The sequence below is a fragment of the Narcine bancroftii genome, chromosome 3 (assembly GCF_036971445.1).
Source record: "Narcine bancroftii isolate sNarBan1 chromosome 3, sNarBan1.hap1, whole genome shotgun sequence".
NCBI classification, from domain to species: Eukaryota; Metazoa; Chordata; class Chondrichthyes; order Torpediniformes; family Narcinidae; genus Narcine; species Narcine bancroftii.
The window spans coordinates 264,838,912-264,858,286 of NC_091471.1; the positions used below are offsets into that span (position 1 = coordinate 264,838,912).

A 19,375-nucleotide genomic window follows, 5' to 3' on the forward strand; every position below is an offset into this window, starting at 1 on the left:
ACTGCAATCAAAAGTAGCATACATGTAATAATCAACCCCTTGAAAAATAGGTCCACAAAATTTGACTATTGCATACAGTAGTAATTGGTCAGTTAGTATAGTGAAAGCTCATCTAAATGGTATAGAAGGGTTTATGTTGCAGGGTTAGTTTGACTAAATCTACAGCAGGTCAGATCAATAAAGGCTGAATGGATTGATTATACCTCAGAGCTGAGGGATATTTTGTTAGAAGGTGAAATTTCAAAGTTGTAAAATGGGGGGGGGGGGGGGAAGAAGAAACAAGTTTATAGCTTGGATTGTGCCAAGATTGTGGTTATGCACATACTATTTTAAAAATTATGTTGGTGAGCTCTTAATTACAATAAGCTGATACAGATAAAAATTTTAAATGTTCTGCCTACAAAGGTATTCAGGAACTAGAAGAATGATTAAAGAGGGAAACTGGTGCAAGAATAGCATCTAGGACACATTCTGCCCAGATTTGATTGTTATTGAACTATGCGAAGGATGACAAATTTGAGATGTCCAAAATCCAGAGTGATGGGTGGTATTTCAAATAGGAATAGTACATTTAAAAGATAATGGAGGAATGGCTTAGCTGCAATTAATTTTGGAATAAATGAGCAAAAATCAAGAGATAGAACAGTGAAGAAATGTTAAATGGTGATTTACAACAGGTATCAAACACTATACAGGTATCAACAGCTGTGGGTAAAGGACCAATTTCAGTGGGTTAAAACAATCATGTTTGAATTAATCACAAGTGTAGGGAAATTAGCCTGAGCCTTTTTTTCTACTCTATGGTTACAAAAGGCAGATGTAAGAGAATAGAAAAATATTCTTTGGGCACGTAAACAGGAAAAAGGTTGAAGAGGGAGCAAGCACAGCTATGAACATTAGGAGGCCATCATCTATCTGGACTACCATGAACCACCCTATAAATTCCCCTGCTATCCAATTATGATTGGGCTCTTCCAAGAAATGGTAATGATTCCTTAGAGGCTAAAAATTGAGAGGTGGTTGTGGAAAGTTTAGTCCTACTTTGTGTAAAAATGATCTGGTCTGGCTCTGAATTGGATACTTCAAATGTTGCTGAGGGTGGGAGAAAATTGCAGAGGGCCCTTGCATTAACTTTTCAAATGAATATAGGGGAGGCCCCCCTGAGGACAAGAACAATGGAAAAAAAATTCATGAGTTTTAAAAAATCCACTATGGATAATATTGGGGAAAAAAATAATTCATGGCTTTTGACAGGGAGATGGAAACTATCTGGAAGGAATTAGCCAGATTGCTCTTTTTGTTACAGAATTAACACGCCAAATAGCCTCTTTGCATATCGTAACCTTTCCAAAAGAAGTGTCTCAGTAAATCAAATAGATGCACATCTCTTCCTTAGACACTCAGCCAGTGAGTTCTGAGAATGAAAATTAATAGGATAGCTGCTGGCCACAGGAGAGTGAAACTAGTTTATTTAATCTCAATTTTATTTTGAGATTCACCAGTAAAGTTAATGTACTTTTACCTGAAGAATCCATACTTGTCCTCAATAGCTGGAAATATAAACTTAATAGTTAATGTTCAACTAGTTGTATTTCAAAGTATTAAAACCTTAAAATTATTCCTGTGTTTGGTTTAAAATGAACCATCAAATACTTTAACAAAGTGGTACCAATAGCTTAAACTACAATAATTTACCTAGATGCCAGAATATGTATAGGAAACCTGATAATGCAGCTGCAGGGAGTGATTGATAAAGCAATTAATTTGTTAAGTCAAGAAAAAGAAAACAGCCTTTGCACAGGCCACCATGACGTGACAAACCCATAAACCCGACATATTTCATACCTTTGTTGTGAACTTCCTGAATGTTGTGTGTAACTGATTGGTTAAGTAATAAATGTGGAGGGGTTGGGGGGGGGGGGGAAGGGAAGGGGACAGAAAAAGCTTGAACTTTGCAGAAAATCTTGTATAGAATTGATAATTGTAATCAATATTGATATTGTCAACATTGGCATTGATAATGTTTAAATTTGGAAAATCATAAAAATTCATCTAAAGGATGAAAATAAAATCAAGAGACCAAGTAAATTCATGAATGCAAAGGCATTAATGAAAAAAGATTCACAAAGATCCCAAGGAAAGTTCTGACACAGTTGGATAGTTCTAACAATGTGGCAGATTGAATAGTCAGTAGATGTGCAAAATAATGTTAACAATTCTGAATGTGTCAATTCATACCTGGACATGGGACACAAATGTCAGGCACCTTGATCTATGAATATCAAAATCCAATTTGATTGGAAGATGTCACAGACAAGACTTCACTTGTACAAGGCAGCTCTAGCACAGCTCTGGAGATGAACCTTAGTGAAATTTTCTCATCTGTGCAGTTAATGCCAAGATTCAAAGTATATAAACTTAGTACAAACTATAGGTAAAAGAATCCTTATAAACGTGTCTATTGCACATGGCTGATTTATTTGTGGCCCATTGATGCCAATCGGCCCAAATTTCCATTATTTCAAAATTAAGGAATAACACTTGAAAGATTATTAAAATAAAGTCTCTTAACAAATTATGACATCAAGATTGGCTACAATACTTCTGTAAAATAGCTACATACATCTTCATACTCAATTTCTTTTGCTGTCTAAACTCTCCAGCAGCATAATGAGACCAGCACGTAACACCTCGATGTATTTCTACAACGAGCAAATCTCAGCTAAGCCTTGCAGTCAGTTTGATCATCTGTTCAATATTGAGTAATTTTATTTATTTAGAAAGACTGTCTCATACACATCCTGGTAATGTTCAACAAAATGCACTTCCAGACCCTCTGTAATAAACTTCGGTAGATCAAAAAAATCCTTTTTGTTTTCCATTGGTAAAATGATGCAGTTAACACCTGCTCGCTTGGCCTAAAAAAAAGAACACAGCTTTGTCACAGTTAAATCTCTGGGCTACTTTTAACATTTATTACTTTTAACATCTCAAGGTCTATTTGCACTTATCTATATTAAGATCTTTGAGAATATTAAATTGTTTGAGAGTCACAGCCTCAAGAGCGAGAAGCAAATATTAAAGTAGAATTTATAAAATTTAAAAACTGATGACAGAACTTCAGGCAATTAACATTTAATAATTTATGACAGTTAATTTAACTTTTCAAACTTTACTTCTATAATGCTGGCTCCAATTTTATTAAGGGCCATCTTAGTTTTATTGACCCCAAATTTGCTTTCAGAATCCTCATTGAAACTTACAGCAATGGTCTTTTCCTTAATTCCACCAACTGGCAAGATTTTTCCAGTTAATGACACTTCTCCGGTCATGGCTAAATTTTGTCTTGCAGATTGATCCATTGCCAGGGAAAGCAATGCAGTTACAATTGTACAACCTGCACTCGGTCCATCCTTGGGTGTGGCACCCTGGCAAAACAAACAATTCAGTCATCAGAAAATGTACACAGGGAGGAGTCACGTGATGGAGTAGTGGCCGGACGGTGAACTCCAGCCCTCTCCAGAAAAGTCGGGAAAAACAAGAGAAAATACAAAGGCACAGAAATACAAGTTAAAGAAAAGTGAGTATAAAGGTGGAAAGAAGATGGAGACAAAAGGAGAAAAATCAAAATCAACGGAAAGAAGAGAGGAAGAGAAGACAACGGAGGAAAAAGGTGAAGGCCTTACCTGTCCGAAGAGGCCCGCTGTGGAGAGAGGACCCCACTACCTCAGGTCGGTAGAAAAAGAACTACAACAATGGCTCATAGAGCCGAGTAAAAGTGCGCAACCGCGCATGCGCGATGCGCATGAAAAAAAACACACCGACGGGAGGGGGGACCAGCTGGGGAGTCGATCTCCACAGCCGGCAACGACAGCTGCAGAACACCTGCAGCAAGAAGACACCACAGAAGACAATGGAAACAAGAAAGAAGAGGAGGAAAGGGCATCAAAGAAACAACAGATGGCCAACCCAGAGGAAGAAGAAGAGGAAGAATACAGTGAAATAGATAAAGGGAAAGGCAAGGTAAAGGATATACTTGCTCTTGTTAGAGGATACATGGAGTCATTTAAAGAATGGCAAACACAGGAATTCAATGATTTAAGAAGAAGAATAAACAACACAGAAAAGAAAATAAATAAAATGGATATGACCTTAACAGAAATGGGGAAAAAAATGGACAAGATGGAAGAACGGGCAATAGCAGCAGAAATGGAGGTAGAAGACTTAAAAAAGAAATTGGAGGAATCTAATAAAAACTAAAGAGACACAAGAATTACTAGCCCAAAAAATAGATATAATAGAAAATTATAACAGAAGAAATAACATAAAGATAGTGGGCCTTAAGGAAGATGAAGAAGGCAAGAATATGAGGGAGTTTATAAAAGAATGGATCCCTAAGGCCCTAGAATGTCCAGAACTACAGCAAGAAATGGAAATAGAAAGGGCACATAGAGCATTGGCCCCTAAACCACAACCACAACAAAAACCAAGATCTATTGTAGTAAAATTCCTAAGATATACTACAAGAGAAAAGGTACTGGAGAAGACAATGGAAAAAGTAAGAGAGGGCAACAAACCACTGGAGTATAAAGGGCAAAAAAATCTTCATTTATCCAGATATAAGCTTTGAACTCCTAAAGAAGAGAAAAGAGTTCAATACAGCAAAAGCGATTTTATGGAAGAAAGGATATAAATTTACACTGAAGCATCCTGCGGTATTGAAAATATTTATTCCAGGACAACAAAACAGACTGTTCTCGGATCCAGAAGAAGCATGAAAATTTGCAGAACAATTACAAAAATAGACTGAGGGATGAAGACGGGTAATGAGAGCAAAAATGATCACGATTGATATGTATGTGGGTAAAGACAAAAACAAACTGAGGGATGAAGATGGGTAATGAGGGTAAAAATGACCACGATTGATATGTTTGCGGGTAAAGAGGTATAAGAGTGAATAGAGACAATGGGCATAAGTGAAAGTATCTGTAATTAGAGGAAAACATAGATAGTATAGACAAGAATTAATAAGGGAAGGTAATGGAATAGAGAGAATAAGGAGGGAATTAAAAGAGTAACCTTTGTGACATATAAAAAGTGAAATCTTTTCTGGGGGGGGCTGGGTGGGGGAAAAGAGCGGTCACTGCAAAATCAGTTGACGCTTGCGAGTGGATTCGCAAATCCAAATGGAGAGGGGAGATGTGGTTGTCCGACAAGGGATAAAGGACAACTCAGGAGGGGAAGGGGAGATTGGGGATAAAGAAGATAGAAATAGGAGAATAAGGAAAATGTTGGATGTTGTAGGAATGTTGTCTGGTAAAGAGTTGAAAATAAGAAAACAGAAATGGAAAAGGAGTAAAGGTAATGATGGAAAAACGGAAAGAGAAGATAAACAAAATATAAAATGGCTACGCTGAACTATATGACTCTAAATATTAATGGAATACATAACCAAATTAAAAGGAAGAAACTACTAAATTTACTGAAAAAGGAAAAAATAGATATAGCATTTGTCCAAGAAACACACTTAACTGAATTGGAGCACAAGAAATTAAAGAGAGATTGGGTAGGACATGTAACAGCAGCATCGTATAATTCAAAAGCAAGAGGAGTGGCTATATTAATTAGCAAAAATGTGCCATTTAAAATAGAAGAGGAAATAATAGATCCAGCAGGGAGATATGTTATGATAAAATGTCAGATATATTCGGAGCCTTGGAATCTGCTTAATATATATTCACCTAACGAAGAAGATCAAAAGTTTATGCAAGATATCTTTTTGAAGGTAGCTAATATGCAAGGGAACATACTAATAGGAGGGGATTTCAATCTGAATTTGGATCCAAATATGGATAAAACGGGGAAAAAAATTAACAGGAAGAACAAAGTAACCAAATTTATAATTAAATCAATGCAAGAAATGAAACTTGTGGACATATGGAGGAAACAAAACCCAAAAGAAAAGGAATACTCATACTACTCGACTAGACATAAAACATACTCAAGGATAGACCTATTCCTGTTATCAGCCCACATTCAAGGGAGAGTTAGGAAAAAGGAATATAAAGCTAGACTATTATCGGACCACTCACCCCTGTTATTGGCAATAGAGCTAGAGGACATCCCTCCAAGAATGTATAGATGGAGATTAAACCCCATGCTACTTAAAAGACAGGATTTTAGAGAATTTATTGAAAAACAATTAAAAATGTACTTTGAAGTAAATACGGAATCAGTGGAAGATAAGTTTATACTATGGGACGCAATGAAAGCATTCATTAGAGGACAAATAATAAGTTATGCAACCAAGATGAAGGACTATAATCAGGAAACAGAGCAGTTGGAAAGGGAAATAATAAACATAGAAAAAAAATTAGCAAAAAAGGAAGACACAACCAAAAGAAGAGAATTGGCGGATAAAAAAATAAAATATGAAACATTACAAACATATAAGGTGGAGAAGAATATAATGAAGACAAAACAGAAATATTATGAACTAGGTGAAAAAACACACAAAAAGCTGCATGGCAGCTTAAGACAGAGCAAACTAAGAAAATGGTATTGGCAACAAGGAAAAAAGACAAACAAATTACATATAATCCAAAAGAAATTAAGGAAAACTTCAGAGAATTCTATGAACAATTATACCGAACTGAAAACGAAGGGAAAGAAGGGAAAATAGATGAATTTTTGACTAAAATTGAACTACCAAAACTACAAATAGAGGAACAAAATAAATTAACAGAACCATTTGGAACAGTAGAAATACAAGAGATAATAAAAAATTTACCAAATAATAAGACACCAGGAGAGGATGGACTCCCAATAGAATTCTACAAAACATTTAAAGATCTAATAATACCGCCCCTCCTGGATGTAATCAACCAGATCGATGAGACACAAAACTTACCAGATTCATGTAAAACAGCAATAATTACAGTGATACTAAAACAAGGGAAAGATCCACTCTCACCAGCGTCATATAGACCAATATCTCTGCTAAACACAGATTATAAGATAATAGCTAAACTATTAGCAAACAGATTAGCAGAACAGGTACCGAAAATGGTAAATTTAGACCAAACTGGATTTATCAAAAAAAGACGCACAACAGACAATATTTGTAAATTTATTAACTTAATTCATGCAGTAGAAGGAAATAAAGCACCGGCAGTAGCAGTTGCTTTAGACGCAGAGAAGGCCTTCGACAGAGTAGAATGGAATTACTTGTTCAAAGTATTGCAAAAATTCAGTTTACCGGAGAAGTATATTAATTGGATTAAAGCATTATATGAGGGACCGTTAGCGAAAGTGACAGTAAATGGACATGTATCAAAGCAATTTAACTTAAGCAGGTCAACGCGACAAGGATGCCCACTATCACCATTATTGTTTGCGCTAGCTATAGAACCACTAGCAGAATCGATAAGAATAGATAATAATATAAAAGGAATAAAAATAAAAGACAGGGAATATAAAATCAGTCTATTTGCGGATGATGTGATAGTGTACTTAACAGAACCAGAACTATCAATAAAAGAACTATATAAGAAATTGAAGGAATATGGAGAAGTGTCGGGATACAAGATAAACGTAAATAAAAGTGAAGCAATGCCTATGAATAACGCGGATTTCTCAAAATTTAAGGAGGAATCCCCATTCAGATGGCAAATGCAGGCAATAAGATACCTAGGTGTGCAAATAAACAAAAATCTAGGCCAATTATATAAACTCAATTACAATCCACTAATGAAAAAATTACAGGACGATTTAGAGCATTGGAAAGAGCTACCACTAACACTGATAGGAAGGATAAACTGTATTAAAATGAACATTTTTCCAAGGATACTATACTTATTTCAGGCATTGCCAATACAACTGACAGAAAAATTCTTCAAAGAGTTAAAGAAAATAATAAGGAGATTTTTATGGAGAGGGGGGAAACCGAGGATAGCACTAGATAAATTAACAGAATGGTATAAACAAGGAGGCTTACAATTGCCAAACTTCAAAAATTATTATAGAGCCGCACAATTAAGGTACCTATCAGATTTTTATCAAACAAGGGAAAAACCAGACTGGACGAGACTAGAATTAGATAAAATAGGGGAAAAGATACCTGAACACATATTATATAAATGGGACGAAAAATTGGTACAACATAGAACTTCTCCAGTATTACACCATCTCCTCAATATATGGAAGAAGATTCATGTAGAAAGAAATAAAATAAATTATCAAATACCAAAACTAATATTGACGCAAAATAAGCTACTCCCTTTTACAATAGACAACCTTTCCTTTAGAAAATGGGAAAAAAAAGGGATTAAAAGAATAGAAAATTGTTTTTCAGGAAGTAGATTCTTATCCTTTGAACAAATGAGAGATAAGTACAATATAACTGGAGATACAGCACTGGCATATTACCAACTGAGATCCTACTTGAAAGATAAATTAGGAAGCAATTTGAGTTTACCAGAGGGAAGTAACCTTGAATATGTGATTACAGATACAATGTTAATCAAAAGATTTATAACAAATATGTATATCAAACTGCAAGAAAAGGAGAATGAGGAAACAAATGGTAAAACTAAACAAAAATGGGAACAAGATTTAAATATAAAGATAAAAAAGGAAACATGGGAGAAATTATGTTCTGGAACGATGAGAAATACAATAAATACGAGGATGCGTATGATACAATATAATTGGTTACACAGACTATACATTACACTGCAAAAGTTAAATAAATGGGACCCAACAGTATCTGATAGATGTTTTCGATGTAAAAAAGAAAGGGGAACAACAATTCATGCAATCTGGACATGTGAGAGAGTAGAAAAATTTTGGGATGATCTCAATCAGATATTAAATAAAATAACAGAAAACAATATACCAAAGAATCCAGAGATCTTTCTCCTAAGTAACATAAAAAATAAAGAATTTGGAATTGACTTGGAAGATGCACAAAAAAGATTTGTCAAGATAGCCCTAGCCGTAGCAAAAAAAATGTATTATGTCAACCTGGAAATTGGAAGATAATTTGAAAATACAACAATGGTATATAGAAATGAATAAATGTATTCCATTAGAAAAAATAACATATAGTTTAAGAAATAATATTGAAATATTCGAACAAGTATGGGAGCCTTACATTAAATACAATAGCGAAAACCTACCGGGGACAATCATTACCTAAGTTGATGGAAGGAGAAGAAAAGAAAAGAATGGACTCAGTAGAATTTCTGGTGTATTTTTGTTGAATGACAACATTGTCTGACTGAATTAATGCAACCTAGATTGTATACCTAAAATGGATGAGGGGGGGGGGGGTGGGGGGGTGGCTTGGGAGGAGGGAGGGGGGGGGGAGAAAAAGTCACTGTAAATGTGTGGAAAAGAAAAAGTGTATATCATGGCTATTGTGATTTATGGTGTGAAAAATAAAAAATAAAAAAAAAAGAAAATGTATACAGCATCAATGAGAGGAAAGACATTCATTGAACTTTTCTGATCTGCAATACAATGTACAGGCACAGTAAAACTAAGAATTCACCATCCAATAATGTGTAAATCCCAATGGTTCAGCATCTGGCTCACCAGGTGATTCCTGCATTCTCTGGGAAGCCTTGCTCCCCTTAACTTCACCTGGTCTGTCGCACACTCCTTCAAGACTTGTTGGGTTTTGAGACTTGTTGGGTTTAATGGAATGTTGCTGTGTAACATCTTAAAAATGAATTAAGTGTATTTGAACAAAAAATATAATTGCATCTGATTCTCTGAGAGAAATGGAGGTTTACTATACACTTTGTGGCTACCTATGGGTCCATGCCACACAGATGTTCATATCATAAAAATAAGTACTTCCTCATTTTAGAAATATTAAAATTAATTATCCTATAGCATTTACACAAATTATTAGTATGTACTCGGCCGTCAGCATTGATAATTATGGAGACAAAATATTTTCTGCACACATCTGCAATTTGGATCCATTCATCACTTCTTCATATCTGCAATGTCTATTCCCATTTCTGGAACCCAAATTCTCAAAAGAAATGGCATGTTTATATTTAGTTGTGGTGGGAAACTGGCAATCAACTATACATTGGAAGCGTTACATAATTAAAACCATGCAAAACGGTGGCGTTGGGATCACCTTTATGGAAGAACATGCAGTTGCAGATAAAACGAAAAAGATTCTCACATACTTACTTCTGGCACATGGAGGTGAATGTGAGATTGAGTCAGAAAATCATTGGTAGGATCTTTCTGCATGAGATATGCCCTGGCAAATGTATAGGCAATTTTTGCACTCTCCTTCATCACATCTCCCAGCTGACCAGTCACTTCAAGAGAACCGTCTTTATTTTCTTTGTCCCTTGGTCGACGAAGAGAGGTCTCAATGAAAAGAGTTGAACCACCTGATTGAGGATTATGAAGTGTACAATTAATTCAAGAAGTTCCTTTTGTTATAGAAGTACAATTTTTTCCCCTGAAATTCCTTTGGCTAAAACATAGAGGGAACAAGGTATTTACAATTAAATTACCTGTACTTGTAATGTTGGTAATTAATGCAATGGTTTCCGGGACTCTACTCATTTTTTTTCTGAAAAAAATCTATTTGATCACTTGAAGTCTCTCCTGCATTTTCATATCTTAACAGAGTTAATCTCCAAGAAAATTTAAGGCAGATTTGAGTGAGAATGTGAAAAGGAAGATATCACATAACAAATAATTTCTAATTGTTAATTGAGAAAGGAAGGCTCCTCATCTTTCCATTGCAATGTATCCAGGCTGATTCCAGAGGTAGGTCTCACCTGAGTGGTTACATATGATAGACTTCTACATTCTGAGTTTAGGATATTGAGCTAGGTGACTTCATTGAGGAATACAAAATACACAAAGTTCTCTCCCCAGGCATCACCACTCATAACTAAAAGAGACTGCTACATTTCTGGATACAAGAGGTTGAGGAAATTGTGTAGGAATCCCCACCAACCCCCCCCCCCCCCCCCCCGCCCCGCCACCAAAGGCAGAAGATCAGCCATGATCTTGCAGAAATGTGACAGCAGGTTCGAGGAGTTGATTAGCAACTCCTGCCTCCATTTCTTATGTTTTTGAGGTAGATGGAACGAAAGTACTCATTCCCCCTCAGAAAATATATTATGACAAACAAAATAAACTGTTCACTAATTTTCTTGATGAAATATTGACCGAATATCGCAATGTAACCAAGCTTAGAAAATAATCTGCAGAAAGCAAAAAAAACTAATTTTGGATGACTAACAAAAACAGAAAATGCTGGAAATGGTCAATGAGTCAGATGGCATCTTGAAAGAGATTAACTGTTATGCTGTCCAACCTGTTGAATGAATCTTGTGTTTCTGTAATTATACAGGAAATTAATAAACTGAATGACAGGCATGGTTCCTAAGCACTTCATGGATGTTTAACTTGATTTTTCTTACCATACATCTGAGAAGCCAATTGCCAAATCCACCTTCCTGGAAGAGAGACAAATTTATTTCCTCTCTAATTATGTGGGTTGTGAAGTGGCTAACGAGGACAATTTAAGTAATACAGACTCTTCCACAGATTGGACAGGAGGTCCCTGACAGGGCATGCCTGACAGGGCATGCAGGAGAAAGGTTTATTCCTTGCACCACTCTTACGGAGCTGCTGTGTGCTTCCGATCAACCAGAGGTTCTCAATATAATCTCAAATGTCCCCTCTCCCCTTTGAGCAGTTATGTGATTTCCAGGAGCTTGAGAAACTTCCATCGTTTCAAAGAGCTTTTGAGTGCATTCTTGAAACTTTTCTTTTCAATCAGTAGCCCCTTTTCATGCCCCAGCTTGGACTAGTGTCCATTTGTGGAGCTTCAGGTCAGGCATGCAAGTAATGTGGCTTGCCCATACTCATAAGCAGAAAGAAACTATGGTGTCAGTCAGTGCTCAGAATATTGCTCACATCCTGCCAGTGAATTTAGTGGATTTTTATATAGAGGCAATTAACATGGTATCTTTCCATTGCCTTGAAGTGCTTGCAAATAGAAGCCTTTAAGTGAGCAGAGATCACCGTTGCCAGGTAGATCACGAATGTTGTGGCAGGTCTGAGGTCTTGATCTTCATGCAACTTTTTCATCAAATTGAACAAAAGTTGTATCAAAGATTTTTGAGAGCTGGTGGTGACCTTCAAGAGGTGTTTCCACAGATAAAGTAAGTGACCCACATTTTCCAGGATTTTACTGCAAACCTTTATCAAGGAGGGCTACGGTGGAGACAGGTCAGTATGCTTTGTCTTGTGGATGTCAAGTCAAAGATCCATTCTCTCATGTGTTTCCCTAAATGAGTTGATTATGTCCTAGGGCTTAACCACTGAGCATGCTCAAGTGCAACATAGTTGTCTGTAAACTGAAGCTCATCTTGGTACTGAAATGTCACTGTAAATTGAGCAGTTTCAGATTTATTGTCAGAGTACATAATGACATCACATATAACCGAGATTCTTTTTTCTCCCAGGCAAGGCAGAATTACCACTTATTGATAGTGCAAAAAAAAAACTGTACTCAACGTACACATGCAAACAAATAAAGAATTGTAAACAAATGCAGAGAGAAAAAAAATTAATGAAGTGCAAAAGTAAATGTGCTTGATTAAATTTGTTGTTGAGACTGATGGTGAATGGGTAGCAGCTGTTCCTGAACTTGGTGGTATGAGCCTTGTGGCCCCATACCTCTTTCCTGATGGTAGCAGCAAGAACAGAGCATGTGCTGGGTGGCGTGGATCCCTGATGATTGCTACAGCTCTCTGAAGGCAGCGTTCCCTGTAGATGTTCTCGAAGGTAGGGTGGCTTTTGCCTGTGATGTCCTGGGCTGTGTCCATTAACTTTTGAAGGGTTTTCTGCTCAAGGGCAGAAACCAGACCATTTCCCACAAGGTCTGTAGATTCATACTACTCTTGTGGGAATTTTGTTGAATTTGAAGGTCAATCCTTTCAGATGATCAGCAATTTTGACTTTTTTAATTTCATATTCTCTGCATTTTTCTCCAGTTCTCCCTCGACCAAGATTAATTGTGCGTTATTCACCAGTTCCTTCACCTTGGACTATCAACTTTCTCCATTTACCTCCCTTACCATCCACCCTATTTCAGGCATCCTGCATTCCTCTCTTTTCTACACCTTTCTCTGCATCTTAAAAATTTAGGTTTCTGATTAAAGGTCATTGACCTCAGATTAACTCTTACTCTCTTGGCAGATGCGGCCTGATTAGAGTATTTTTAAAACTTTACATTTTTTTTTCAGATTTACATCAGTTGCAGTATTTTACATTGCAATGGGTGCAATAAATAGAGAAAGACTATTTTTAAGTGAAACAGTTTAATCAGAAGGATACATTTTACCTGGAACATTATGGACACCCACTCTCTATTCCTATTTGTTGACTACAACTCAGCCTGACTGATGTCAGAATTTAAAGATACGAAGAGTTGTTAATCCAGAGATCGTTCCTTGGAAAGAGTTAAAAGGCTGATTGATACAAACAATAGTTTGTGGATTTAATTTTTTTTTTTTTTTTTTTTTATATAAACACAATGAAATAAAAGTTGGTAGGAAATTTAGAAATTCTTATTTATTAAAATGATTATAAACAAATTAATAGTGTACAACATGAGCTAGATTTAGAAACACAGTTTAAGGCTCCTTGCATCTACTAGCACTCATTTATATTATAAACAAATTCTCTCCGAATAGTAAAAACGCACACATAGAGCATCTTCACATTTACCTCGGGCAGCAAGGTTAGCATAGTGGTTAGTGCAATACAGTGACACAGACTCTAATATGGCACTGTGTGTAAGGAGTCCGTATATTCTCCCCGTGTCTGAATGGGTTTCCTCCAGGTGCTCTAGTTATTTCCCACCTTTCGAAAGTTACGGGGGTTGCAAGTATTTGGGTGGCACAGGCTCGAGGGCCAGAAGGAGCTGTTACCGTGACGTATGCCTAAAACTTTTTTTTAAAACTACCTCATAGGAAAGTGGAGACAAAGTTATGCAAAAGGAAAGGAGCAAGAATTAGAAACAAAGAGCTTTGTAAACGTTTTACTGTTTTTAAAGGAGTAAATTGAATGGGGATGCCAGCAGTTTTGGGAGGGAATTCCAGAATATGGTTTAGATGTGGGAGGACAACTGTCAGTCATGTGGTGAATTAAGGAGTGCATGGCTCTAACAGAATTTTCTGGGGAGCATGGGGGGGAGGGGGGGTTACAAGGTTGAAGCGGGGGTTACAAGGTTGAAGGGAAAGTGGTTACAAAAATAGAATAGTAAGATCATGAATTGCAAATTTTATGAATAAAAGAGGTGCAGAAACAATTTTTTTAATAGAAAGCATAAGGATTATAAAGGATTTAATGAATTTGGTTGAAGGATAATGGAATCTTGGACAAGTTTAAATTTGTGGATGGTGGAAATAGAAGCCCGGGTAGCAGAAACAAGAGATTTGTGCAGTCTGGAAGTAATAAGTAGACACAATGGTATCTCAGTAAATAAAGCAGAGAGAGAGACCAAAAAAAAATTAAAAGTTGTCAATTGGTAGGAATATGTTGTGGTCTTATTGTTAATTATTTATAAAATGGAAAGAATACACTTACCCATAGCTGTCCAGGCTAAACCCATTACAACTCCTGCAGGAGTGACATCATACATCCTGTCCACTGTGAAAATAGGTTTTCCAACAAAATCATGGAGGTTCTCTGGTGTTGCCACCACTTTGTCAGTCTCTTTACGTACTATTTTATATGCAGCTTTGCGCAATACCTGCAGAAGAGAAATAAAGTAACTCATGGCTGCACAGATTCACTGAAATTACTTAAATCAGAGCTTGAAAGTAAATGCGAGTATTGGTTCTTTAATGGTAAGCACTAAAGTGACCACTATCTGTGGAAGATGCAAGCTAAATTTGGAAAGTCTTCCATTTAAAATGCAAGTATCCTTTTAAAACACAATTATTGTCAATTTCCAATCTTGACACCAGTATTACAATACAGTCCCTTGGATAGGTATCCCCTCAACTAAGTCGAACATTCCCTAGCTGTAGCAAAAAAATGTATTATGTCAACCTGGAAATTAGAAGACAATTTGAGAATACAACAATGGTACATAGAAATGTATAAATGTATTCCATTAGAAAAAAATAACATAATTTAAGAAATAACATTACAATATTCGAACAAATATGGGAGCCATACATGAAATACAATAGAGAAATCCTACCATGGACTTCCACCACCTAAAATGACAGAAGGAGAAGATAACGAAAAGAACTGACTCAGTAAAATTTCGTGTTTATTTTTATTAAGTGACAACATTGCTTAACCGGTTTAATGTATCTTATAGATTGAACTTCAAATAAATGGGGAAGGGGGTGAGGGAGGGAGATAAGGGAGGGGGAAAAAAGGGGGAGAAAACGACTGTATATATTTAAGAAGAAAAATGTCTGTATGTACCTTGGTCAATATGGTTTATAGTGTGAAAAATAAAAAAATTTAAAAAAAACTAAGTCAAACATTCATTCCCTCCATTGGCACACAAGGGCAATCGTGTTTACCAATCTAGAAAATGCATTCAAGTTATTTGCCCAAGTTCCTTTAATAGCTAATCTGTAACATCTAGCCAAAAGAAGAAAAAGGGTAGCTACTTTCTCATGAAGTGTCGAAAGACAATGAAAGCTGACCTTGCCAGCAATGCCAGAGTTCGGAAAATGAAAGAAATCTTCATGGAATTTCAAATTATCTATTATGTACGTGTCCCTTTCCTTCAGATATTTACTATTAAAGACATTTTTAAATAAATTGGAAAACAATTCATTATTTTTTTCCTTCCCCAACTCTTTCTGCCTGTTTTTCCTCTGGTACGTGATTTCATGCAAAACATTTGCACTCTAAATTAAAATTTGCTCTGGGTCTTTCCATCAAACTGGTGGAGATAGTTACTTCCCTGGTTCCTCAAATTCCAGATGTCTTGTTTGCTTTAATCTAACTACAAATTTTCAACTTTATATTACAAAAAATTGAACTTGCAGACACTGTCAGATACCAATGCATTTCAAATAATTAGATTGGACACTTAAAAGTGTCCATTTGTACGTGGCAGCACACCACTAGGCAGGTGAACTGGCCCCGCTTATAATCCACGTGACAGGGCAGCCAGCCAAAATGGCGCCGTCAGGGGTTCCCCTTCTTCTCAGCACAGGGCTCAGAAGCCCACGCTGGGGGACCACATGACACCCGGGTGACATCAGCGCCCCCCAGTGCGGTTCTCAGCCGGGTGCAGACTTGGAGTACGTCCAGCCCAGCAGCCTGCAATAAATCAGTTCTGCTCACTGAGCTCAACCCCTCTGGTTAGGTGTTCTTTCAGTAGCTGTGTAGCTGCCGCTACATGTAAAGGTTTTGTTTGAGGAACATCTTAAATGGGTGTATGAAAGTCAGCCCACGCTGTAAGAAAACACACAGCAGAAAACACTTAAACTTACATTACTTTGTTTATTCAGCTTTAGTTACACCGGTGGGAATGAGGAAGTACAAGGAAGAGTTCAGTATTTCTTTCTCTGTATTGAGCACTCACTCAACTTATACAAGTTTCAAACATGATTTATATAGTAAACTAGGACCAATGTCTATATGTGGTTCTTAAGTTTCTTGGCTCAAGTTGCTTCATAGTTGGCAAAAATTATTGACAAATTGGTAATTATTGACAAATATTTGTGCTTGTCATTTTTTTTTTTAAATAACCCACATTTTGAGTAACTTTCTGTTCCTGCTCATATTCCTGTAACAATTAAATATTGTCATTGTGGTTTTACATTTCTGCACCTAATGGGACTTCTTTCCTTATTAACAGAACAGAAAAGCTTGCAATCTGCGAGTTATCTGACAGTACTTCTTATAAGATCACATTTGTTCTATTTCTAAGGCAACAGCCTTTGTTGGCCAACGTTTACAGCAAAAGACACAGAATCCTTTACAATGCCACAAAATAATGTTAATTGCCTACAAACTTCAACAGGAAAAAAACACCCATGATTCAGGGAGCTAATTCCAAAGATAAGGATTAGATATTGAAGCAAAGCTGTAATTTATGATCTGAAGTTAGAGGAACAGGGACCGATGCACTGGCGGACTCCAAATTCAAGTGTCTGCAGTGATGAAGTTAGTCACAGAAATAGCAATGTTCATGAATACACAACTGAGGTTTTTTAAAAAAAAATTATTTTTGATTTTCTAAAGACTCATGCAAATCCAATAAACAAAATATTACACTCTCGTTCCATGTAATATGATTTCCCCCTCCTTACACCCTCCCCTCCCTATCCCTTTAATTATACAAACATACAAAAACCAGCTAAATACCATCAAAAACAATTCTTCTTGAAGCTAGAGGACCTCAGATATTAAATAAAAACAGGTAGGGTCAAAAACACGTCATCTGTGCCACATTCCCCTTTTCATACTCTTAATCCTTTACCTGGTGGGATGGATCATTTCTTTTCTCTTATTTCAGAGGGGGTGGAGGGGGCTGTGAATTATATCTGTGTACCCATGTGGCTCAGATATGGTTGCCACATTTCAATGAATGTGTCGTACCTCTTCCATAAATTGTCACAATTGAGAAGTTTGGTGAGAACACCTATTTTACCTACTTTTATTTTGTATTTAAGGAATGATGCATTGCAATTTCCTGCTACACCAAAATATAATCTACACAATCCATAGGCTATAAGAGTGGAATTAGTCTATTCAGCGCTCATTGAGTTCACCCCACCATTTCATCATGTCTAATTTGCTATCCTATTGCAGTAGTGTTTACAAAAATGCAAGGTACGAACTTCCATTTCTGCATTTTCATAATCACAGGACAAAAGTACAATGGAGAGGGAAACAAAAATGCACACACATCACTGTCTAATCCTGTGCCCTACCCAGCATACTTGATAATTACCTTGCAAATCTTTCCATTTCAGATTTTAAAAATTTTAATAAAGACATTTAAGTTAGTTTTAATGCACTATGTGGACCAAGTCGAGGTGATGACCTGACATGGGGTACTTTTTTGTGCCTATAATATATTGTGATCTGTAGAATCTCCTCCATGTGGGAATGTTTGCACTTGTAAACATGAGGCACTTACCTTTTCAACCTGTTTTTGCAGATTACGAACCCCACTCTCCCTGCAGTACTGTTTGATCAGAATGGTTAGAGCTTCAGGTGTGATCTGTGCCTTCTCTTTGTCCAGCCCACAGCTATTCATTGCTTGAGGAACTAGATAGCGCTGCAATTAGAGTGCAAGTTTATCAAAAAACCAGTACTTTCTGAGCTCAGGATGTTCCACAGTGCATTAGACTGTAGTGCAGTCATTGTTTATTTCTCTATAGTCAAAACACTGCATTCAGTCCACACATATCAAAATAACTGAAGTATGATTAGACTTTGGAGCTTTTATCACAGAGCAAAAATACTGAGAACTAAGAATGCAGTTGCTTGGTTAAATTGAGAACATAGATGAGTTTATTCACATATGCCGTGTAATCTGAGCTCCATAAGATGAGCATAATCCACTGGAGGAACTCAGCAAGTCAAGTAGCATCAGGGGGGTGGGGGGTGGGGGGTGGGGGGTGGGGGGTGGGGGGGGAAAGAAAAAAGTCGAGATTTCTCCCACTGATGCTGCTTTGGCTCTACCTGTTGTGTTCCTCCAGCAGAGTGCGTTTAGCTTCAGATTCCAGCATTTGCAGTCTGCTCTGTGTCACCATTAATATTAGGGCTTCTCATGTCCAACAATTATTTTTTTTTAAACTTTATTTATTCGTTCAAAAAACAAATAATATGACATATACAGCAATTAAACATATATATATAATATATATATATATATATATAGACGGCGGCCCCGGCCTCGGTCGAGTGAGGCAGGCGGAGGCCCCGGTCCGGACAGGGAGTGGGAGGCGGCGGCCCCAGTCCAGGCACAGGGAGAGCAGCAGCGGCCCCGGCCCCGGTCCGGGCGAAGGGTAGACGGCGGTGGCCCCGATACGGGCAGGAGCAAGGGGGAGACGGCGGCCCCGATACGGGCAGGAGCAAGGGGGAGACGGCGGCCCCGGCCTCGGTCGAGTGAGGCAGGCGGAGGACCCGGTCCGGGCAGTATGGACCGACCTAGGAGGGGAGGCAGGCCCCTCCAGCCCGGGTAAGAAACCTGCATAGGAGAAGGCCACTCCGATATAAAACCTACGACCCAAGGACCTCGCTGCCACGTCCCAGCTTGCTTGGCCACGGCACACGAACCATGGGTGTAAAGGGTGGGGCCAGTACTGCGCGCACTGAACTCCACCTA

At 37.4% G+C, this 19,375-nt stretch overlaps 1 protein-coding gene across 3 annotated transcripts in view; it reads right to left on the bottom strand.

Annotated features, from left to right (window-relative positions):
- Positions 1-2,457: 2,457 nt before the first annotated feature.
- lonp1 (lon peptidase 1, mitochondrial) overlaps positions 2,458-19,375 on the bottom strand; it is a 38,882-nt gene continuing 21,964 nt past the window's right edge. For all 3 annotated transcript variants that reach the window (XM_069927988.1, XM_069927990.1, XM_069927989.1), the window contains 5 exons: positions 18,182-18,322; positions 14,647-14,812; positions 10,213-10,421; positions 3,264-3,428; positions 2,458-2,918 (listed from right to left, as the gene is read on the bottom strand). In XM_069927988.1, the coding sequence (XP_069784089.1) occupies positions 2,769-2,918; positions 3,264-3,428; positions 10,213-10,421; positions 14,647-14,812; positions 18,182-18,322 (831 nt within the window). In that variant the 3' untranslated portion in view covers positions 2,458-2,768. The remainder of the gene's footprint in view (positions 2,919-3,263; positions 3,429-10,212; positions 10,422-14,646; positions 14,813-18,181; positions 18,323-19,375) is intronic.